The 16,552-nt window shown below is 33.0% G+C and overlaps 2 protein-coding genes across 2 annotated transcripts; one reads left to right on the top strand and one right to left on the bottom strand.

Annotated features, from left to right (window-relative positions):
- The first annotated feature begins 2,270 nt into the window (after positions 1 to 2,270).
- LOC133696625 (MLP-like protein 423) lies at positions 2,271 to 3,141 on the top strand. The gene is made up of 2 exons (XM_062118862.1): positions 2,271 to 2,538; positions 2,667 to 3,141. The coding sequence occupies exons 1-2, from the start codon at positions 2,352 to 2,354 to the stop codon at positions 2,936 to 2,938; spliced, it is 459 nt and encodes a 152-aa protein (XP_061974846.1). The 5' UTR covers positions 2,271 to 2,351; the 3' UTR covers positions 2,939 to 3,141.
- Positions 3,142 to 6,615: 3,474 nt separating this feature from the next.
- On the bottom strand, positions 6,616 to 11,021 carry LOC133697056 (WAT1-related protein At1g70260-like). Its single transcript, XM_062119390.1, has 7 exons — positions 10,697 to 11,021; positions 10,495 to 10,557; positions 8,137 to 8,253; positions 7,705 to 7,954; positions 7,412 to 7,570; positions 7,139 to 7,290; positions 6,616 to 7,043 (listed from the first exon to the last, which is right to left on the bottom strand). The coding sequence occupies exons 1-7, from the start codon at positions 10,891 to 10,893 to the stop codon at positions 6,902 to 6,904; spliced, it is 1,080 nt and encodes a 359-aa protein (XP_061975374.1). The 5' UTR covers positions 10,894 to 11,021; the 3' UTR covers positions 6,616 to 6,901.
- Positions 11,022 to 16,552: the final 5,531 nt, after the last annotated feature.

Raw genomic sequence — 16,552 nt, 5'->3', positions numbered from 1 at the left:
ATAGAGATTGTTTTTTAAAATATTTTTACTTGAAAATATATTAAAATAATTTTTTTTACTAAATTTATTTTTAATATTAAAATATTAAAACCATCCGAAATAAATTAAAATAATTTAAAAAAAAAAAACCGAAATAGCAGTTCAATTGCTATGCCAAATAGTACCTGAAAGATTAACCAAAACTAGACAAAAACGCTCTCACTCTCCCATGAAAGGGACTTATTTAATATATATTATTATAGTTAAAACCTGAAAAAAAAATCAATCACCTTACATTCTAATAATATAACTTAATTTTGAGGTGGTTATGTTTGTGAAATTACCAAGTACTAATTATAAAATTTGTCTTTTGATGTGATATAATCACATGTCTTGTAGAGGTTATATATATATATATATATATATATATATATATATATATATATATATATATATATTTTAAATGCAGCTAATAGTTATTAATTAAAATGATATAGACGAAAAGGTAAATATAGTGATTGATTAAAAATATTAAATAACTCTTAATAAGTATCTCATTATATTTTCATGGAGCAACCTCACTTCTAACAATATTTTCTTTATGGTAATCTATAGTTTTCAGGAAACTTCCTCCATGACATCAACACCTCCATGATTAATTAATGTATTAAGATCAAAGGAATGAGTACAGAGATGTTAATCAAAATGGTTGATAGCTCAATACGTTTTAGCTCATTTAAGGCATGCTTTGTCTTGAAACGGAAAACAACAAAAACCTTTTTAATAAACTACTCCAAATTCACCCACTTTATCAATCATGTGTTTATTAAAAAAAAAAAAACTAAAGGAGGAGGAGGGGTTTTTACTCTACTCCTCCTCATATAATATAATATAATATTAATGTTTTTTTTATCTAATCTATATTTTCTTTTTAATTTTAATTTCATCATTTAATATTAAATTTATTAAGGGTTGAATTTCATAATTTTTTTAATTCACTTTTTGTGATATTATCCCAGATTCATGATCCGGATTGTAAGTTTGATGAGTTAACTCAATTGACTCGAGTTATTCCTTCCTTTTCTAATTGATTTTTTTTTAATTTTATTTTTTAATATTGAGTTGATTGAGAATTAGATTTTTTTTGTTTACTTTTAATGAATTTATCCTCATCTCATGACTCGAGTTATAATTTTGATGGGTTAACCTTAATTGACTCGAGTTGTTTTTTGTGTTTTTTTAATTGAATTGTTTTTAATACTCGGTTGATTGAGAATTAAATTCATAATTTGTTTCAATTTGTTTTTTATTGGGTTATCATAGTCTCATGATCCAGGTCACGAGTTTAACAACTTAAACCGGGTCTACTAGGGTTATTTTTTTGGATTATTTTTTAATTGATTTTTTTTCAGTTTCATAATTTAATATCGAGTTAATTGAAATTGAGTTTCATAATTATTTTGATTTGTTTTTTATGAGGTTACTATAACTTCATGACTTAGTGTTCAGATTGATAACTAAATTAACTTGAGTTAATCCAAATTGATTTAATATGTTGTTGTCTAGGTGTTTATTAAAAAAAACCTGATATTAAATATTTATTTCGAGTTAAATTACATTTACTGGTTATCCGGGTTGTTTTTGAACCCATCAAAACTAATTCATATCAAATGAATTTTTAAATAATTAAAAAAATCTATTAAAAATAATATTAACAATACCTAAATATATTTTTTTAAGTTAAAAAAATTTATATATAGACTCCATGGTAGCATATTTATCTTACTTTTTCTTCCGTTTCTTTCTTTCTTTCTATTTATTTATTTGTATTAGGGTTGGCACACCAGCTGAGCACATCCTTCCTAGAACACACAAGAAAACCCCTCGATGCGTAACATCTGAGCATACTGTAGATTTAAGTCTATGATTTAACAGACTTGTGAGGTTCAGTGATTCGACTTGATTCGGCTATAAACGCTATTGCAATTGGTTTAAACGATAGTCCGAGACCACACTTTTTATCAATTTACAGAAACCTTGGTTTAACTATAAATTGCAGCATGCAGAGTACTGTAGTAATTGCTCGGCCAACTGGTTCTGTGCCTGGTAGAAAAAAAAAATTTATGTGATCGGGCCCATTTCTTGCAAGGGGCGGTGAGGGATGAATTATTCAACATGATAACATTGATAGCAGCTAAGAAAGTGGCAGTTGAACCTGTTCCTAGTGAATTTAAGGCTCCCATCTATATCCAAAGCTTCACCATTACTATATAAATGTACAAGAGTGTATATCAGATTCTAACATATAGTTTACACTATAGAGAGCTCATTTCTTTCTTAATCTACTTAAAAACAATTCCTGCATTACGCCAATGGCTTCCGGTGGAAAGCTTGAAGTAGATGTTGAGATCAAGTCTGCTGCAAAAAAGTTCTGGGATAACATTAGAGACTCCACAACTCTCTTCCCAAAGTTCTTCCCTGACCAATACAAGAGCATTGAAATACTGGAAGGCGATGGCAAGGCAGCTGGTTCCATTCGCCTCTTCACATACGCTGAAGGTAAAAAGGCACACACATACGTACAATTAGCATTATTTAACTAACTAATTAATTAGTATATCACTTTGGGAATTATGCTCAAATACCGATGATCAGTACTACTTTGGTCATACATTTTTGCTTCCCAGGTTCTCCGCTTGTGAAGGTGTCGAAAGAGAGGATCGACACTGTAGACGAAGCAAAGAAGGAGGTCTCTTACAGTGTGATCGAGGGTGATCTTCTAAAATACTACAAGAGTTTCAAGGCAACCATAGTTGTTACTCCAAAGGGAGATGGAAGCTTGGTGAAATGGATGTGTGAGTTTGTAAAGGCAAGCGAAGATGTTGAAGTCCCACACGTCATTAAGGATTTTGTGGTAAAGAACTTCCTGGAGGTGGATGAATTAATTCTCAAGGAGTAGTGCACTGCAATTGTTTGTGTTCTTATTATATGGTCGTCTAAATAATGTGGAGCCTTATATTTACTCTGCAATTTGTCTTTCATCCATATCAGATCAGATACTTAATTCGCAATTATGCTGCTACGCACCTAGCTAGCTACTGCATATTACTTATATGTACTGGACGTTCTTATTATATATCAATGTATATCTGTTGTGCTTAATTCCATTATCTGTTTTTTTTTTTTTTTTATCTATGGAACGATGAATTAATTACTCCATTATCCATATTAAATGGACTTGGAATAAATAAATAGATATTTATTCACTTGTTACTTACAGCACTCACGCTTTCACGATTTGTTTTTAATGGAAGAAGAGGTAAAAGAGAGACGAAAAGACGCCGAGAAGAAGACAATAGGGTTTACCAAAGAAAAGAAAAAACGTATTTTGATGAATCACGTGCTATTTTCTAGAGAACTTGATTGATTGGGCTAAACAAGATGTTTATAATATTTTCAGAAAAAAAGAAGAAGATGTTTATAATAAATACCGTTTCCGCCTAAGTAAAATCTACTCCAACTTAAAATGGCGCATGTACATTTATTTATTACCATCCCCCTTGTGCTCCCAACACGAACCATCATCTTATATCTCGCATATACGGTCCATCTTATTTGTGGACCATCACATTTATTATTATTATTATTATTAATTGTCTTAAGGCGAGAGTTATCATGAAAAAGTAACTTTTCAATGATATATATATATATATATATATATATATATATATATATATATATATATATGATCTTTTTTTAATCAGTGTAGTTGAATTATTCAACTATTTGTGCATTTATCAAGAAAAATAAAAGAGAAAAAAAAAGAAACGAAGACAGAAAAGGATCAGGAGGGAAAAAAGTTTCAAGTCACCGCCGACAGTGGAAATATCCAATTTCACCCTCACCGACAATTGTAATCCCAGCACCATTGTTCCTCGGAGCTTGTTGCCTGGGGGGTCGTGGAAGGTTTTGGACAAAAAGAGCTAAGAATTTGAACTTCAAATTTTTATTTGATTTTTTTGGGTTACATTTGATGTTTGGCAAGAGGTTTATAGAAAGGTGGAAATTTTCAGGGTCGGAAAGATTATGAACATGTGGGTTGCTGTTTAGTTTAATTTCAATAAATCAAATATAAAAATAAAAAAAAAACTCGAGTAAATTTAGATAAACAATGAAACTTGTTATTAAAATCATAAAAATAAGATTACCATAAAAAAAAATAAATACAAATATTATAGTTCTTAACCAACCTATTATTGAGGTGCTAAAGTGATAAATAGATATAAATTTTAAAAAAATAATGAAAAAAATATAAGTCAATTTATTAAATTTACGATCTCAATTATGAGAACATGATAATTAATTAAAAAAATTATATTTTTTTAAGTTAAGTGATAAAAAATTATCCCAACATAATAAAAAATAATAATTTTATTGGTGTCTAATCTTTTTTTAAAATAAATCCTTTGGAAAAATTAAAGAAAAGACCTTCGAAAAGGAATTCAAGAGTCTCGGCCCAAAAGCAAGGACAGGCTTGCATGCTTCCCATTTAATTTTTTTTTCTTAGTTGGGTGGATGTTGAGTCATCCGTCCATTCAAATTTTTTTGTTTGTCAAACGATGTAAACAACACATTATCTGTAGCCTTAGATGTTGTTTGGTATTGTGATTGCGGGTGAAGCCTTAGATGTTGTTTGGTATTGTGATTGCGGGTGAAGTTCACCCGCAACCATATATTTGAGTGTTTGGTAATAAAAAAAAGTGATTTTCATTGATGGGACCATCAATTTTAACTGTTGCACCACAAGTTTGGAGAAGCAATATTTTACTGCTTCTCATTGCGATTTCCTCTTAACAGTGACGCAGTTAAAAAAAATTCAGTTTTTATTTTTTATTTTAATTGTGTTTTATTCATTAAATTAGAAGGATATCGCTTGATGACGTAACAAAAAATTCAGTTTTTGTTGTTGCGTGCTTAAGAAACCATGAAAAATATAGTTATTGTTGGATAGATTTCGTATGTGATGATATTGCATGTAGTTTAATGGAATAATAAATAAATTTTGATATCAATATTTTTTATTTCATGATGTAATAATAGTAGTTAAATCTACAATATTTAAATTAAAAATATTTTTAATTATTTTATAACCTCAATTTGAAAATCATTTTTTTAACCAAACACATTAAACTACTTTTTCTTCAACCTCAATTTCAACCACAGTTTTAACCAAACACCTATTTTTTCAAACCAACCTCAACTAAAAGTACTTTTTATAAAACAACTTTTTTCAAACTACAACCACAACAGCAACCACAATACCAAACACACTCTTAGTTTCTTATGACCCGTGGATCACAAAAAAATCAAGAGAGAAATATTTTATGTTAAAAATCAAAATTTTCAATATATTTTGACCCAAAATCACTTAAAAAATACTCAAAATATCTTGATAAACCCATTTATGCCTTTAAATAACCCAAAACATGGTCAAAAAAATAAAAATATACTTGAAATCCAAAACATTCATGAGATCAGATCTACTTTCTCAAATAATTTAAAAGTGAAAGAACTCTCAAATGCAACTTCTCTCCTCTCACAAATTTTTTTGTCATCAAAATTGATTATTTTTATGGTCGGAATCGGTGTTAACCGGTATTTTTTCTTTTTCATCAAAATTCAACAACTCTCTTTCATTTCTTAAACTATGAAAATATAAGAAAAACAAAGTTTTGGACTAGTATATAATTTTTAAAATTATGAGGAACCAAGAAGTTATCACTTAAAAACTATGAGGATCAAAGTGAATATATCATCCAAACTTTAATAAGAAGGACTTTAAGTTAAGCCCGAAAGATGCTTTTTAGTTTTAGTTTTAGTTTTTTTTTTAATTTATTTTTGAATTTTAGGTTTTAATTTTTCTATCTACGTACGATTCAGGTAAAAAATAAACCTGTTTAAGCTATTATAAACCCGAGGTAGATATTGATAAAAGAATTTGATTTAGAAAAATAATAGTGCGGCTAAGGTTTTTGTTTAACCATTTTTCATGATTTTTGTCTCTTTTTTTGGTCCTTTAATTCCTAGTCTAGTTAGTTTAAGTTGCGTGAAAAGGAAAGGAAAAATTAAAGGGGTTGACACTCAACTCCCAAAATTTGTAAAGCGTTAACCTATGCGTGGATGAGCAAAAAAAAAAAAAAAAATATTAAGGAAAATTTCTGAAATTTGTAAATTCTTGTTTTTCATTGTTAGCTAACCCCACTTATTTTAATTTTCTTTTTTTTTATCATGTCCCACAAATATATATTATATAATTTTTTTATATTTAATTCAAGTATAAATTTAAAATTTATTGAGGTCTTGTTTATTTGCTGGAAAATAATTTTTTTTAGAAAATGAATTCTGAAAAAGTCAATTATTTTCTGATATTTGACAGTGTAATGAAAAATAAATTGAAAAATACTTTCCAGTGTTTGGTTATGTCATGCAAAATGAGCTGGAAGATAACTTATTAATATTTTATTTTTTTCAAGTTTATTAAAATAATGAGAAATAAATTTTATAAATTAAAAATTAAATGAGAATAAAATTAAAAATTTGTTAATATCTTACTATTATGGAGGTAGTCAAAACATGGAGAAAGAACGTAGATATTCTCATACAAGAATTCTTCCAAATATAAAACTTTTATGCAGCGAATGTGTTACTAATTTTACATCTTTAATCAAACAAAATGTACACTTTCTCAACATGGCAGCATTAATTCTTCGCACCAGCCCTGACAAAACTATCTACAACCTGGACTAGTAGCAAGGAGAAATACAATCAAATGCCCAATATATATGTATACAGCTTTTCGAAGATGTTCAATTTGTGGTTCAATTTGTGAAAAAGGATTGATCACCACAAGATTAATATTACTCTACACCTCCGAGTCTTCTTGTAGGAGAGGGTTCTTCTCATCGGAGGAGTACCTGACACTCTCCTCCTGTTTTTCATCTCCTCTCATCTGACCCCATGATACTGTATAGTAACCCAATCCAGATATTACGGCTCCTATAACACTGCATGCACATATAAAGTCAAGATTAATTAGAGCCTATGCCACTGTTGATTAGGAGATCAGAAATAGAGAGTGTTCTTCTTGTTTAATAATTACCTTCCATAATGGAGACCATTTACGAAGAAGCCGACGCCGAAAAAGGTAGCCCAAAAAATCCTAAATGGTTGAAACAAGGGCACGTAAAAAGGGCCCTTCATGCGTGTGCACGAGATTTGAACACTACTGCGGACGACACTCCCAAAGATTGCCTACATTCCATACCATAGCATGGCACGTAAAGAACAAATTGCAGTCGATGATAATTTTAAGTGTGTGTGTGTGTTTTAATGGCGAACTCAAGTTGATGATCACTGTGCACAAATTACGTACCGTGATAACTATGAGAAGCAATTCCATATTAAGCCTCAATTTCCAAGCATTCAAGTCTCTCTCTACAATCAAAGAGAATATTGCACATTGAACAGTCCCAGCTAAGCTATAAAAAGACGCTATTTTCATTACTTGGGGATAGAGTTTGATAGTACCCAACTGACCAAATAAAAGCCACGAGAGAAGAAAAAAAAATCAGGAATAATTTATTAAGAACTGAAAACCCAAAAAAAGAAAAGAAAACTACGTAAAACGACATGGCTTGTTCAAAAGATTTCTTAATTTCTACGTACCTGGATAATGTTCCACAGTGAAACACAAAAAAAAGATGCAGCAAGCAACATGCAACCAAGAATCCAATTGTCTGGTGATGAGTAGAAAACGAAAAGTTGGTGTTCGGAATGCTGCAGTTTTTGGGAAGAAGATGAAGGTCGTATATATGGGCCCTTGTAAATGACTACCGAGACTGCGCCCATGATTGATACCAAGGTGCCGATCACTTTGAATTGGAAACTTGAGCATCTCCATTCTACCTTTGACCTCCTGCCAGAAATCAATTGCAATATAATCAAACGAGTTGATGACCCTTGGGGCGCTAGGTCCAAAGCCCTTTAAATGTGTTTTTTTTCCTTCTCTGAAACTCATAGGTTTAATAAATTAGGGAAAAAAAAGGAACTCGATTTAACAGGAAAAAAAATAAAGAGATTTTAATTTCGAGGGAAAACCTGAGGACGACAGACAGAATGAAGGAAAAAGCAGGGATCAAAAGGCCCATTGCACAAACGACTATCGGTGAACTGTAGCTCAGGCCCACAAATGCAAGATTCTGTGATAAAGCTATCCTACAACACACATAAAAAAGTCATAAATATATGAGTTTAGCAAAGTTTAATAGTGCATAAATAATAAATTAGTGGAAAAATCCAATGAAAATATTTATTCTGACCTTGGCATATTGTTTATTGTTAGTTAATCTTGTAAGGTGAGAGAGGTGAACCCTCTTATTATATGACTCATGCTCTGCTGAAAGGTTATATATTTTTATTTTTTATATAAAAATTATATATATATATATATATATATATATATAGTTTTTTTAACTCGTTTTTATAATTTAAAAAATTTAAGTTCAAATAATTTTTTTTATTAATTCATGTAATTAAATAAATTAAGAACTATATATGCTAATAAATAAATAAATAAAAAATCATTAACAATATCTAAAAATAAAACTTGAAAAATCAAGAAACAGATATGAATCAAAATATTTAATTTCAAAATATGAGATATTTACCAGGTTAGCTAAAATTATTTATTAAAATAAATTTTTATTCAAGCAGACAATAATAGAAATAGAGACAAAAATTAACTTGATTGAATAAATTAAAAGGGGAAAAAAATATCATGCAAGGCTGCACATATTAGAAATATTATCTGAAAATATTTTTATTTTATTTTCATAAGTAAAGTTTATCCATAAAAAAAATAAAAAAAATTATAGATGAATCAAAAAAACTCTTCAAAATTAAATGCATAATAAAAAAAATAATAGTAATTTAAAAGAGGTTTTCCAAACAAAATGAAGAGAGAAGGAATACTAATTTAAATATATATTAAAAAAATTAGAGAAAAAACTATAAAAAAATCATTAATTTAAAAAAAAATATATAAAAAAAAGAAGCAAAGAACACGTGTTGTTGGGTCTAGCAAGCCAAACTAGCCCGCTGAGTTTATTTTATTAGGGCCCATGCCTGGGCCTGCCATGGTGGCCTGCATGACAGGGTCCTATTTCGTTTGCCTCAGTTTTTTAGAAAAAAAATCAAACGACATGTCATCTAATTTGCTTATATTCTAGCCACTGTGGTGGCTGAAAAATCAAGGTTTAAGTTTTTTTTTGTCTAAAAACTTGTTTTCAACCTGTTTTTAACCCAAAATACCTCTAAAATATCTTAGAAACCATGATAAATCTATCCAAGACCTCAAAAAACCTTTCTAAAAATCAAAATCAACCTAAAACAAAAAATCAATTTGAGCTAAATTCTATTTTTTTACGAACTTTAAAGGTTAAAAAACAGCTAATATGAACTTTTCTCATCAAATAAACTATTTGACACAAATATTATCTATTTTGATAGCCTAAAACGATATTAATGGCATCTCTCTCTCTCTCTCTCTCTCTCTCTCTCTCTCTCTCTCTCTCTCTCTCTCTCTCTCTCTCTCTCTCTCTCTCTCTCTCTCTCTCTCTCAACCTAGACTAAAAGATAACAAAAGGAATTTTTATATTAAAATTAAATTTGAAAAATATTGAGGTACCAAAATTATACAATTGATGTTATTTTTGAAGTTTGAGGACAAAAAAGAATTTTTTTGAAACTTATGCACACCACCCATGCGTTTAATATATTTTTTATTTCGGTCCCTCGTTTTTCAATTCTATTTTTTTATAAAAAATCAAAATTAATTTGTTTTTAATTAGAATTAAATCACCAAAAAAACTTTTAAGGATAAAATTAAAAAAATAAATTTTTTTACATAATTCACAGTTATATACATGATCGAGATGAACAATGCATGCATACACAATGAAAAACCCATGACTTGAATATCTATACTTAATATGGCACAATGATTAATCACAGTCTGTTTCGAGGAATGGTCGATTAATTAAAACCACTGCCTGTTAGTGCAGAACATTTTAATTTTCACGAAAATAGAAACTCTTGAAAATGCGTTAGCTAGTTCAAAAGGAAAACATGTTTTTTTTAAAGAAACACATTGTGATTCTAGTTCTTTCTTTCTTTTTGTACACAACCAAATTTCTAAATTCGACATTCCAATCTTTAATCCTCTGGTGGGTGGAAGGTAGTGTCAAGGAAAAGGGAGGGCAGCCGTGCTGGCAACTTAGCTAGGATCCAATTGGTGTTCCCTATGAATTCGATCTTTTTTTTAATTAACGAAAGAAGATGGAAAGGGAAATAAAAACATGCATTGGTTCATGCTAATGTGTGCATGTGTGTGATCAGTTGTGGGCTTGTGGCTACACACAGCATATATAATCGAATTAGAAATATGAGAGTACAAACCCTGTCAAACCCAGGAAGAAGAATCGCAAGAAAACTGGCAAGGTGAAGAGTGGTTGTTCTGCTCTGCAATAGACAACAATATGGAGTATATATGATCAGAAGCTAGCTAGCTAGGGACAGTACTGTTACAAATATTAGTTAACAAAGAAGCGTAGGATAATCAGAGGGAAATATATATAAATAGATCAGAGAGTGTGTGGACCTTTCCCTGTGATACAAGAAGGAAAAAGGGAGGAGAATGAGAGTGCCAAGTGCGTTGGTATAGACAACAAATACAAAAGGGCTCATCCCTCTAGACATCACTGTTTTGGCCATAATGGTCAGTGCGATAGTGCAACCTTCCATTATCACCATCACTGTAAATGGTGCTACTTCCCCTAACTTAGAACCCACTCCCATCTCTCTCTAACAAGATTCTTTTATGTAGAGAGAAACTGATGCAAGCTCTCCCTCTCTCAGGTATTTGATCGTCAACTTGCTTCTCAAAGAGAGGGGGAAAGAAGAACTGATGTAATCAAGAGTGACTCTCCCTCTCTCTCCTTTATGATGTGACCGTGACAACAAGCTCTACTTATATTGTGTGCGTGCGAGCGAGGGTGATCAAAGAGGGTAACCCTTCACAACTTGTTGGAGCTACTTGCTAGAGAAAAAGCTACTCGGTTGTGTCTCAAACTCTACACAAAGGGAGGGAAGCTGACATGGCATTCATTTTTTTTTGTCGAAATTATTGTGTTTTCGGAGAAAAATCTTTAGACTTTAGCACTTATTTTCCCTTAATTCGCTCCTTGGTCTATTAATTTTGACGCCATCATGTTTAAGTTACTATTTTCTGCTAATCTACGTGACTCGTTAGTGGCCAAAACACAAAGACTTAACAGTGTTGTTGATCATCTCTTTGTGGTCGACATTGCCAATGGCCCCACTCAAAAAGAGTATTATAACTCCATTGGTCCACCCACCAGGACAAAATCAACAAGGACCCAGAACCTAAATCGTTAGTTTTTTATATAGGAGGAGATACCTTGTGCTACCCAACTCCTGATTGTGAATAAATTAAACGGATAGAAGAATCAGCCTTGGCTGGTATCATACTGGTCAAGAATTTGTTGGCTCTGGTGCAAGAACTGCAGGCCCCGGATCGATGCCTCTAACGATACTCTTGGAGTCATCATCAGACTAATTTCACCCCAAGGATTAATTCTTAATTAACAGCTTCAGTCATTAGTAGAATCCTGAAGAAATGAAACTGGGCACTGGTTTTGTCTTTGTGCTAGCAACTAGATGCCGTATTGTCAAAATATAGGGACCTGAGAGAAGTTAAAAAGGAACCTTCTTGCTCCTGCAGTTCTGCTAGCTGAACTGCTGGATTTGTTGCCTTGTACTCTACCGTTAATGCAGTATCTAGTGGAACATGACAGCATATCAAGGATTGGACAAAATAGGGCTCGAGAAATGTCAGGAAAAATCATACAATAGTCGCTTAGTTGCTTTAGTCATGGAAAGTGCACAATTTCATTGCTCTCGGTGCTGAAAGTGGGGAATTAGCATACCATTTTTCTACTTTGAATAATTCAATGATTCACAACATTCTTTCTTAATGCTTAGCGTTAATGATTCCAAATCTACATTTCTAATTACTTAAAGGTTTCCCTTTTCTAATTACATTTCTTCAGTTGCTGATGTGTTGGTTAAATGTCCATCTTGGTGTACTAATCCCATGGAGCTCATATATGCCGCCATGTTTGCTTCCGTGCATTTATGGCGTTATAATTATGGAGGCATAAAAGTGGGCAATTGGAGATGTGATCAATTAGACAACCAGATACCTGCTTCTTATCTTCATTTTTTTTATACCTGCTTCTTATCTTCATTTTTTTTTTCTTTCTTCTTTTAATGCCATGAAAGCAAGGAGAAAATGGAGCTGAAACATTCTAAGCGCCGACCATGACCCTTTCAGTATCTAACATGCCCAAAAAGACTAAAGTAACATGTATCTGCCATGTCAAATGCTTCGATAAACAACTTTTCACTCCGTCTTCCCTTTTAGTTGATTCTAAAGCAAGTGCAAAATGTGCCTTCAAACATGAAAAATTCAGCGCTTGAAAATGAAATTATCCATAAAAAATTTGAAATCAGAATGTTCTTACCATTTTATATGGGTTTGTATCAGGTTCAGGTCATGATCATATTCATCTCTTCAAATTGGCAATCGTTTTCTAGACACTGAAGTCAAAGGAAATGTGATTTGCAGGGGAGAAAAAGAAAAGTCCATCCATTCCAACCCAGCTCAACACGCGTGCAAATTCTGCCTCCAAGGCATCAAGTATATTTTATGGACTGGTGCTCATGATAGGGTCGCATACAGATGAGGGCATAACTTTACATGGTTAAATAATTAACATTCAAATGAAATGTGGAATTTTTCAACAGATATCTTCATCAGGATGGCTTCATTCTCCTTTTCAGAAAGTGAGCTTACCCTGTGCCTAGCTGTTGGGTTCTGACACTTCTATTCTTCTCAGCGTTAAATCATGCGTCCCACTGCAGGAGGGCTGACCTTGCTGAGCCCATAGGCTGGGAGTCTAAATACATTGGTCAACCCACATGCTGATATCTTTCATCGTGCGTGCCTTCCATCTCTCCATTCACAGAAACCACTATGTTTATGCATGTACATTTTTCCTTTTCTTTAGACTTCTTCCTCCTGTTTAAGACAGATAAGAAAATGCACGTACAAAATCCGGAGATGCTATCATATGCAGAATCACCCACAACTTTCAAGCAATGACTTTATACAACCCATTATAAAAAGAAAGAAATAAAGAAAAACACTAGAAAATAATACCGACGTATTGACAAAGCATTGAAAATCTCTTTCCTATCCAGAAATATCAGCACGACTTCAACTGTTCAAAAGGATAAGAGCCAGGGATTGAGGTTGCCTCTTCACAGACAGAGGCATCAGATAACATTAGACATTTTTTTTCAAATATTGACACTTGGCCCATTCTATGGGAGAGTAACAGAAAAAAAGAAATTCCTTGTACAGTTACGTCCGGATCATATATACAAGGGACATTATCGGCTGGTCCAACACAGCCAATTAACTCCAATCCAATCCCAAATCCTATTTCATCTGAAGCAACCTGATGCTAATATAATGGTGCATGTGATATGGTACAGTTTTTTTTAATCATTTTCTGATACACTCAGCATGTATATGAGATACATTGCGAGTCAACAACCAACTTAGCTAAAGGCATGGCCGATACACATAGGTAATGACTCCACACCAACACGGTCGAATATGGAAAGGCAATAGAGGATAAACCATGCCAAGTGCTGAAGCCCTGAACCCCTCAATTTTCAACACAATGCAAGGGCAGCTTTTAAAATGAGTGCCTTGCATGGGCGCGCACACACATGCAGGCTTGTGTGTAGAGCACATGAACCACTGTCTTGTGTGTGCATTTGTACATGGGTATGATTTCTAGGTAAAGGAAATTGAGGTTACCAGTTTCATTTGGCAAAAGAGACCTTTTCTTTGGTTTGCTGTACAAAACTTGCGTGTTTCTTCAGGATGGCTTTGCAGGAAAGGGACCTTCAGGATACCTGATTCAATGCTCCTTACCCTATTATCCACTCCCCACCTTCTCTTTTTTTTGCCTGTCCCCACATCACCGAATAAAATCCAATGAAGATCACAGTTGCTCCAACAAGACTAACTGTTTCAAATAGGATGGTAATGATGCGTCTTAGTGTCTTTTCTATATCAATTATAAAGGGATGAAAATACAACCAATGTACGAATAGAACCAACTTGGCAGTATGATAAAATATCAGAACCTATCACCACCTTCAGACAAAACGCATAAAGAAAATTTATTTATACCCTCCAAGATACAAAGTATTCCCCAAGCAGATGATACTAACAGCAGCTGCAATGACAATCCCCCAAGGGCTTGAACATTGCAACAAAAACGGGCCATGCTTTATGCAGGCACCATGTAGAAACACCAACTTGTAATGCAGAGCCGAAAACTCGCTGCGTTACAACTTAGGAAAAAGTTGCAAGTCATTCTTTTCAAGGTAAAGAAAAATGTAGAGAACATTTAGAGAGGCTAAGTGGGAATGAGATTAAAGCAAGTGAGATTAAGCATGCAGATATAGTAGATTATTATGCCTCTATCCACATAACAAGTGCAGAGAATTTTTTCACTACATACCGAATACAGAACAGCAATCAATCTCATAGTAGGTTTCAAGCTCCAAGCACCAGGGTAACTCTCCATAACCAAACAAACTATTGTAGACAGAATGGTCACAGAGAAGCAGTAAAAAAAGACCACTATAAGCTCCACTGGAAATTTCTTAAGAGCATTAGTTACGGGTTCTTCCGTGTCTTGCTGCAAATGGTTTTCATTTTCCTTCGAGAGTTTTGATAAATATCGCCCGTAAAATTAGCCATGTAGAAGCCATAAAACAATCAACTGCAAGCAGCAGTCCTCCAATATTCCAATTTTTATGGGAGAAGCTAAAGATGCAGGTTCGAAGGAGAGGGTGCCATCAAAAGTGGAGGACCCTTGTAATAACTGACAATGAATGCCCCTGCAATCGACACCATGGTTCCCATGGATTTAGCTAGCTAGAGTACTAGAGCTTTTCTATTCAAGTTTCTCATCCTGAAACAACCAGTCAAATTGATTTATTCCCATGTTATGAGAAATTCATTTCAATCCCATTTCCCAGTAGCGTCTCCAGGCTGCTACTATTTTGCTACCTGTCTCAATGCAATATTTCAGCTCTAATAGTGAATAGCACTTTCTGTCCTTTTCTTATTCCTTTCAGCAATAGAAATTCAGGAAAAAAAGGGGGGGAAATCTGATTCCGGTTTCGAGGGAGAGCGTGGAGAATTAAATGACAAGCTCCAACCTAGTGTTTCTTTGCCAACATAAACAGTAAATTGACTGTATAAGGATTAGTTTCTGTCAATTTTAATGAGGTTTCATTCTTAGGGAATTTTTTGTGGGTGGACGATGGAATGCAAGTAGAAGAAAGGAAAACCCAACTCAAGTTGACATTTCCATTGCCAGCATAAGAAAGCCGCTCAACTTGTAGAAGCACTGGTTCCTCTAAAAAGGGATTGCCTCGATTTAGGAGAAACACCCTAGAAAACAATGATTCTGCAAAACCCAATCAAAATCTTTCAAAGAAACTCAGGCCATAATCTCATGCACAAAATGAAGTAAACTACGTGAATCTCTCAATAAAGTAAGATCCATAATAACCCGCAGGCTTCCTAAAAGACACGATCTAAGTACCCTTCAACAGTAGCTAACAAGCCGATCATTAGTAAGTAGGTTGCAAGTTCGAGCGGTGTCTAGGAACAACTCCAGCGCCACTCCAACTTTCTTGTAATGAAAAATCACAATGAATCTCTAACCATCCGATAGGAATAGGATCTGAGGGAAAATGATAGGGATTTTCCAGGAAAGAGCCCCTCAGATGCGATATCTCCTGATGTAATTTGGACTCGAAAAGCTAGAACTTCTATTATTGTACCAGGAATATAAAATGACAGCTTGTGAATACAATTGAATGTCATAGAACTCCGAATACAATAAAAAAAAAAAGAAGAGCCCAGATTCTAACTTTGAATTAAAGACCATGGAACCCCCTCCCTCCGACAGGGTGCACAATACCCATTCGCTCCTAGGAATCATCCCAGCTATCTCAGTGCGTAGATTATGCACAATAAATCTCAAAACCAGAATATTCAATCGATTTTATCTTCTGGTGACAAATAATCTCTTTATTTTAAGTAAGCTAGGCGGGAATAAATGCCACATGCATTTGAAATATCAAATATTCAGAAGTACTAGGGTATATGAGGAATGAAGATGAACAATTGAAACAAATAAATTAATTTAACGCATTTCCTTCTCATATATAATACGTACATAAGTGGGAACCAAGCAAAGATTTTGGCACTTCATTGTGGTAAAATTTTTATTATTCAGAGACTTGCCCAAGATTACCTTTCTTTTCCTTATTCTAT

The sequence above is a fragment of the Populus nigra genome, chromosome 6 (assembly GCF_951802175.1).
Source record: "Populus nigra chromosome 6, ddPopNigr1.1, whole genome shotgun sequence".
NCBI classification, from domain to species: Eukaryota; Viridiplantae; Streptophyta; class Magnoliopsida; order Malpighiales; family Salicaceae; genus Populus; species Populus nigra.
This window is presented reverse-complemented; position numbering and strand designations above follow the sequence as displayed.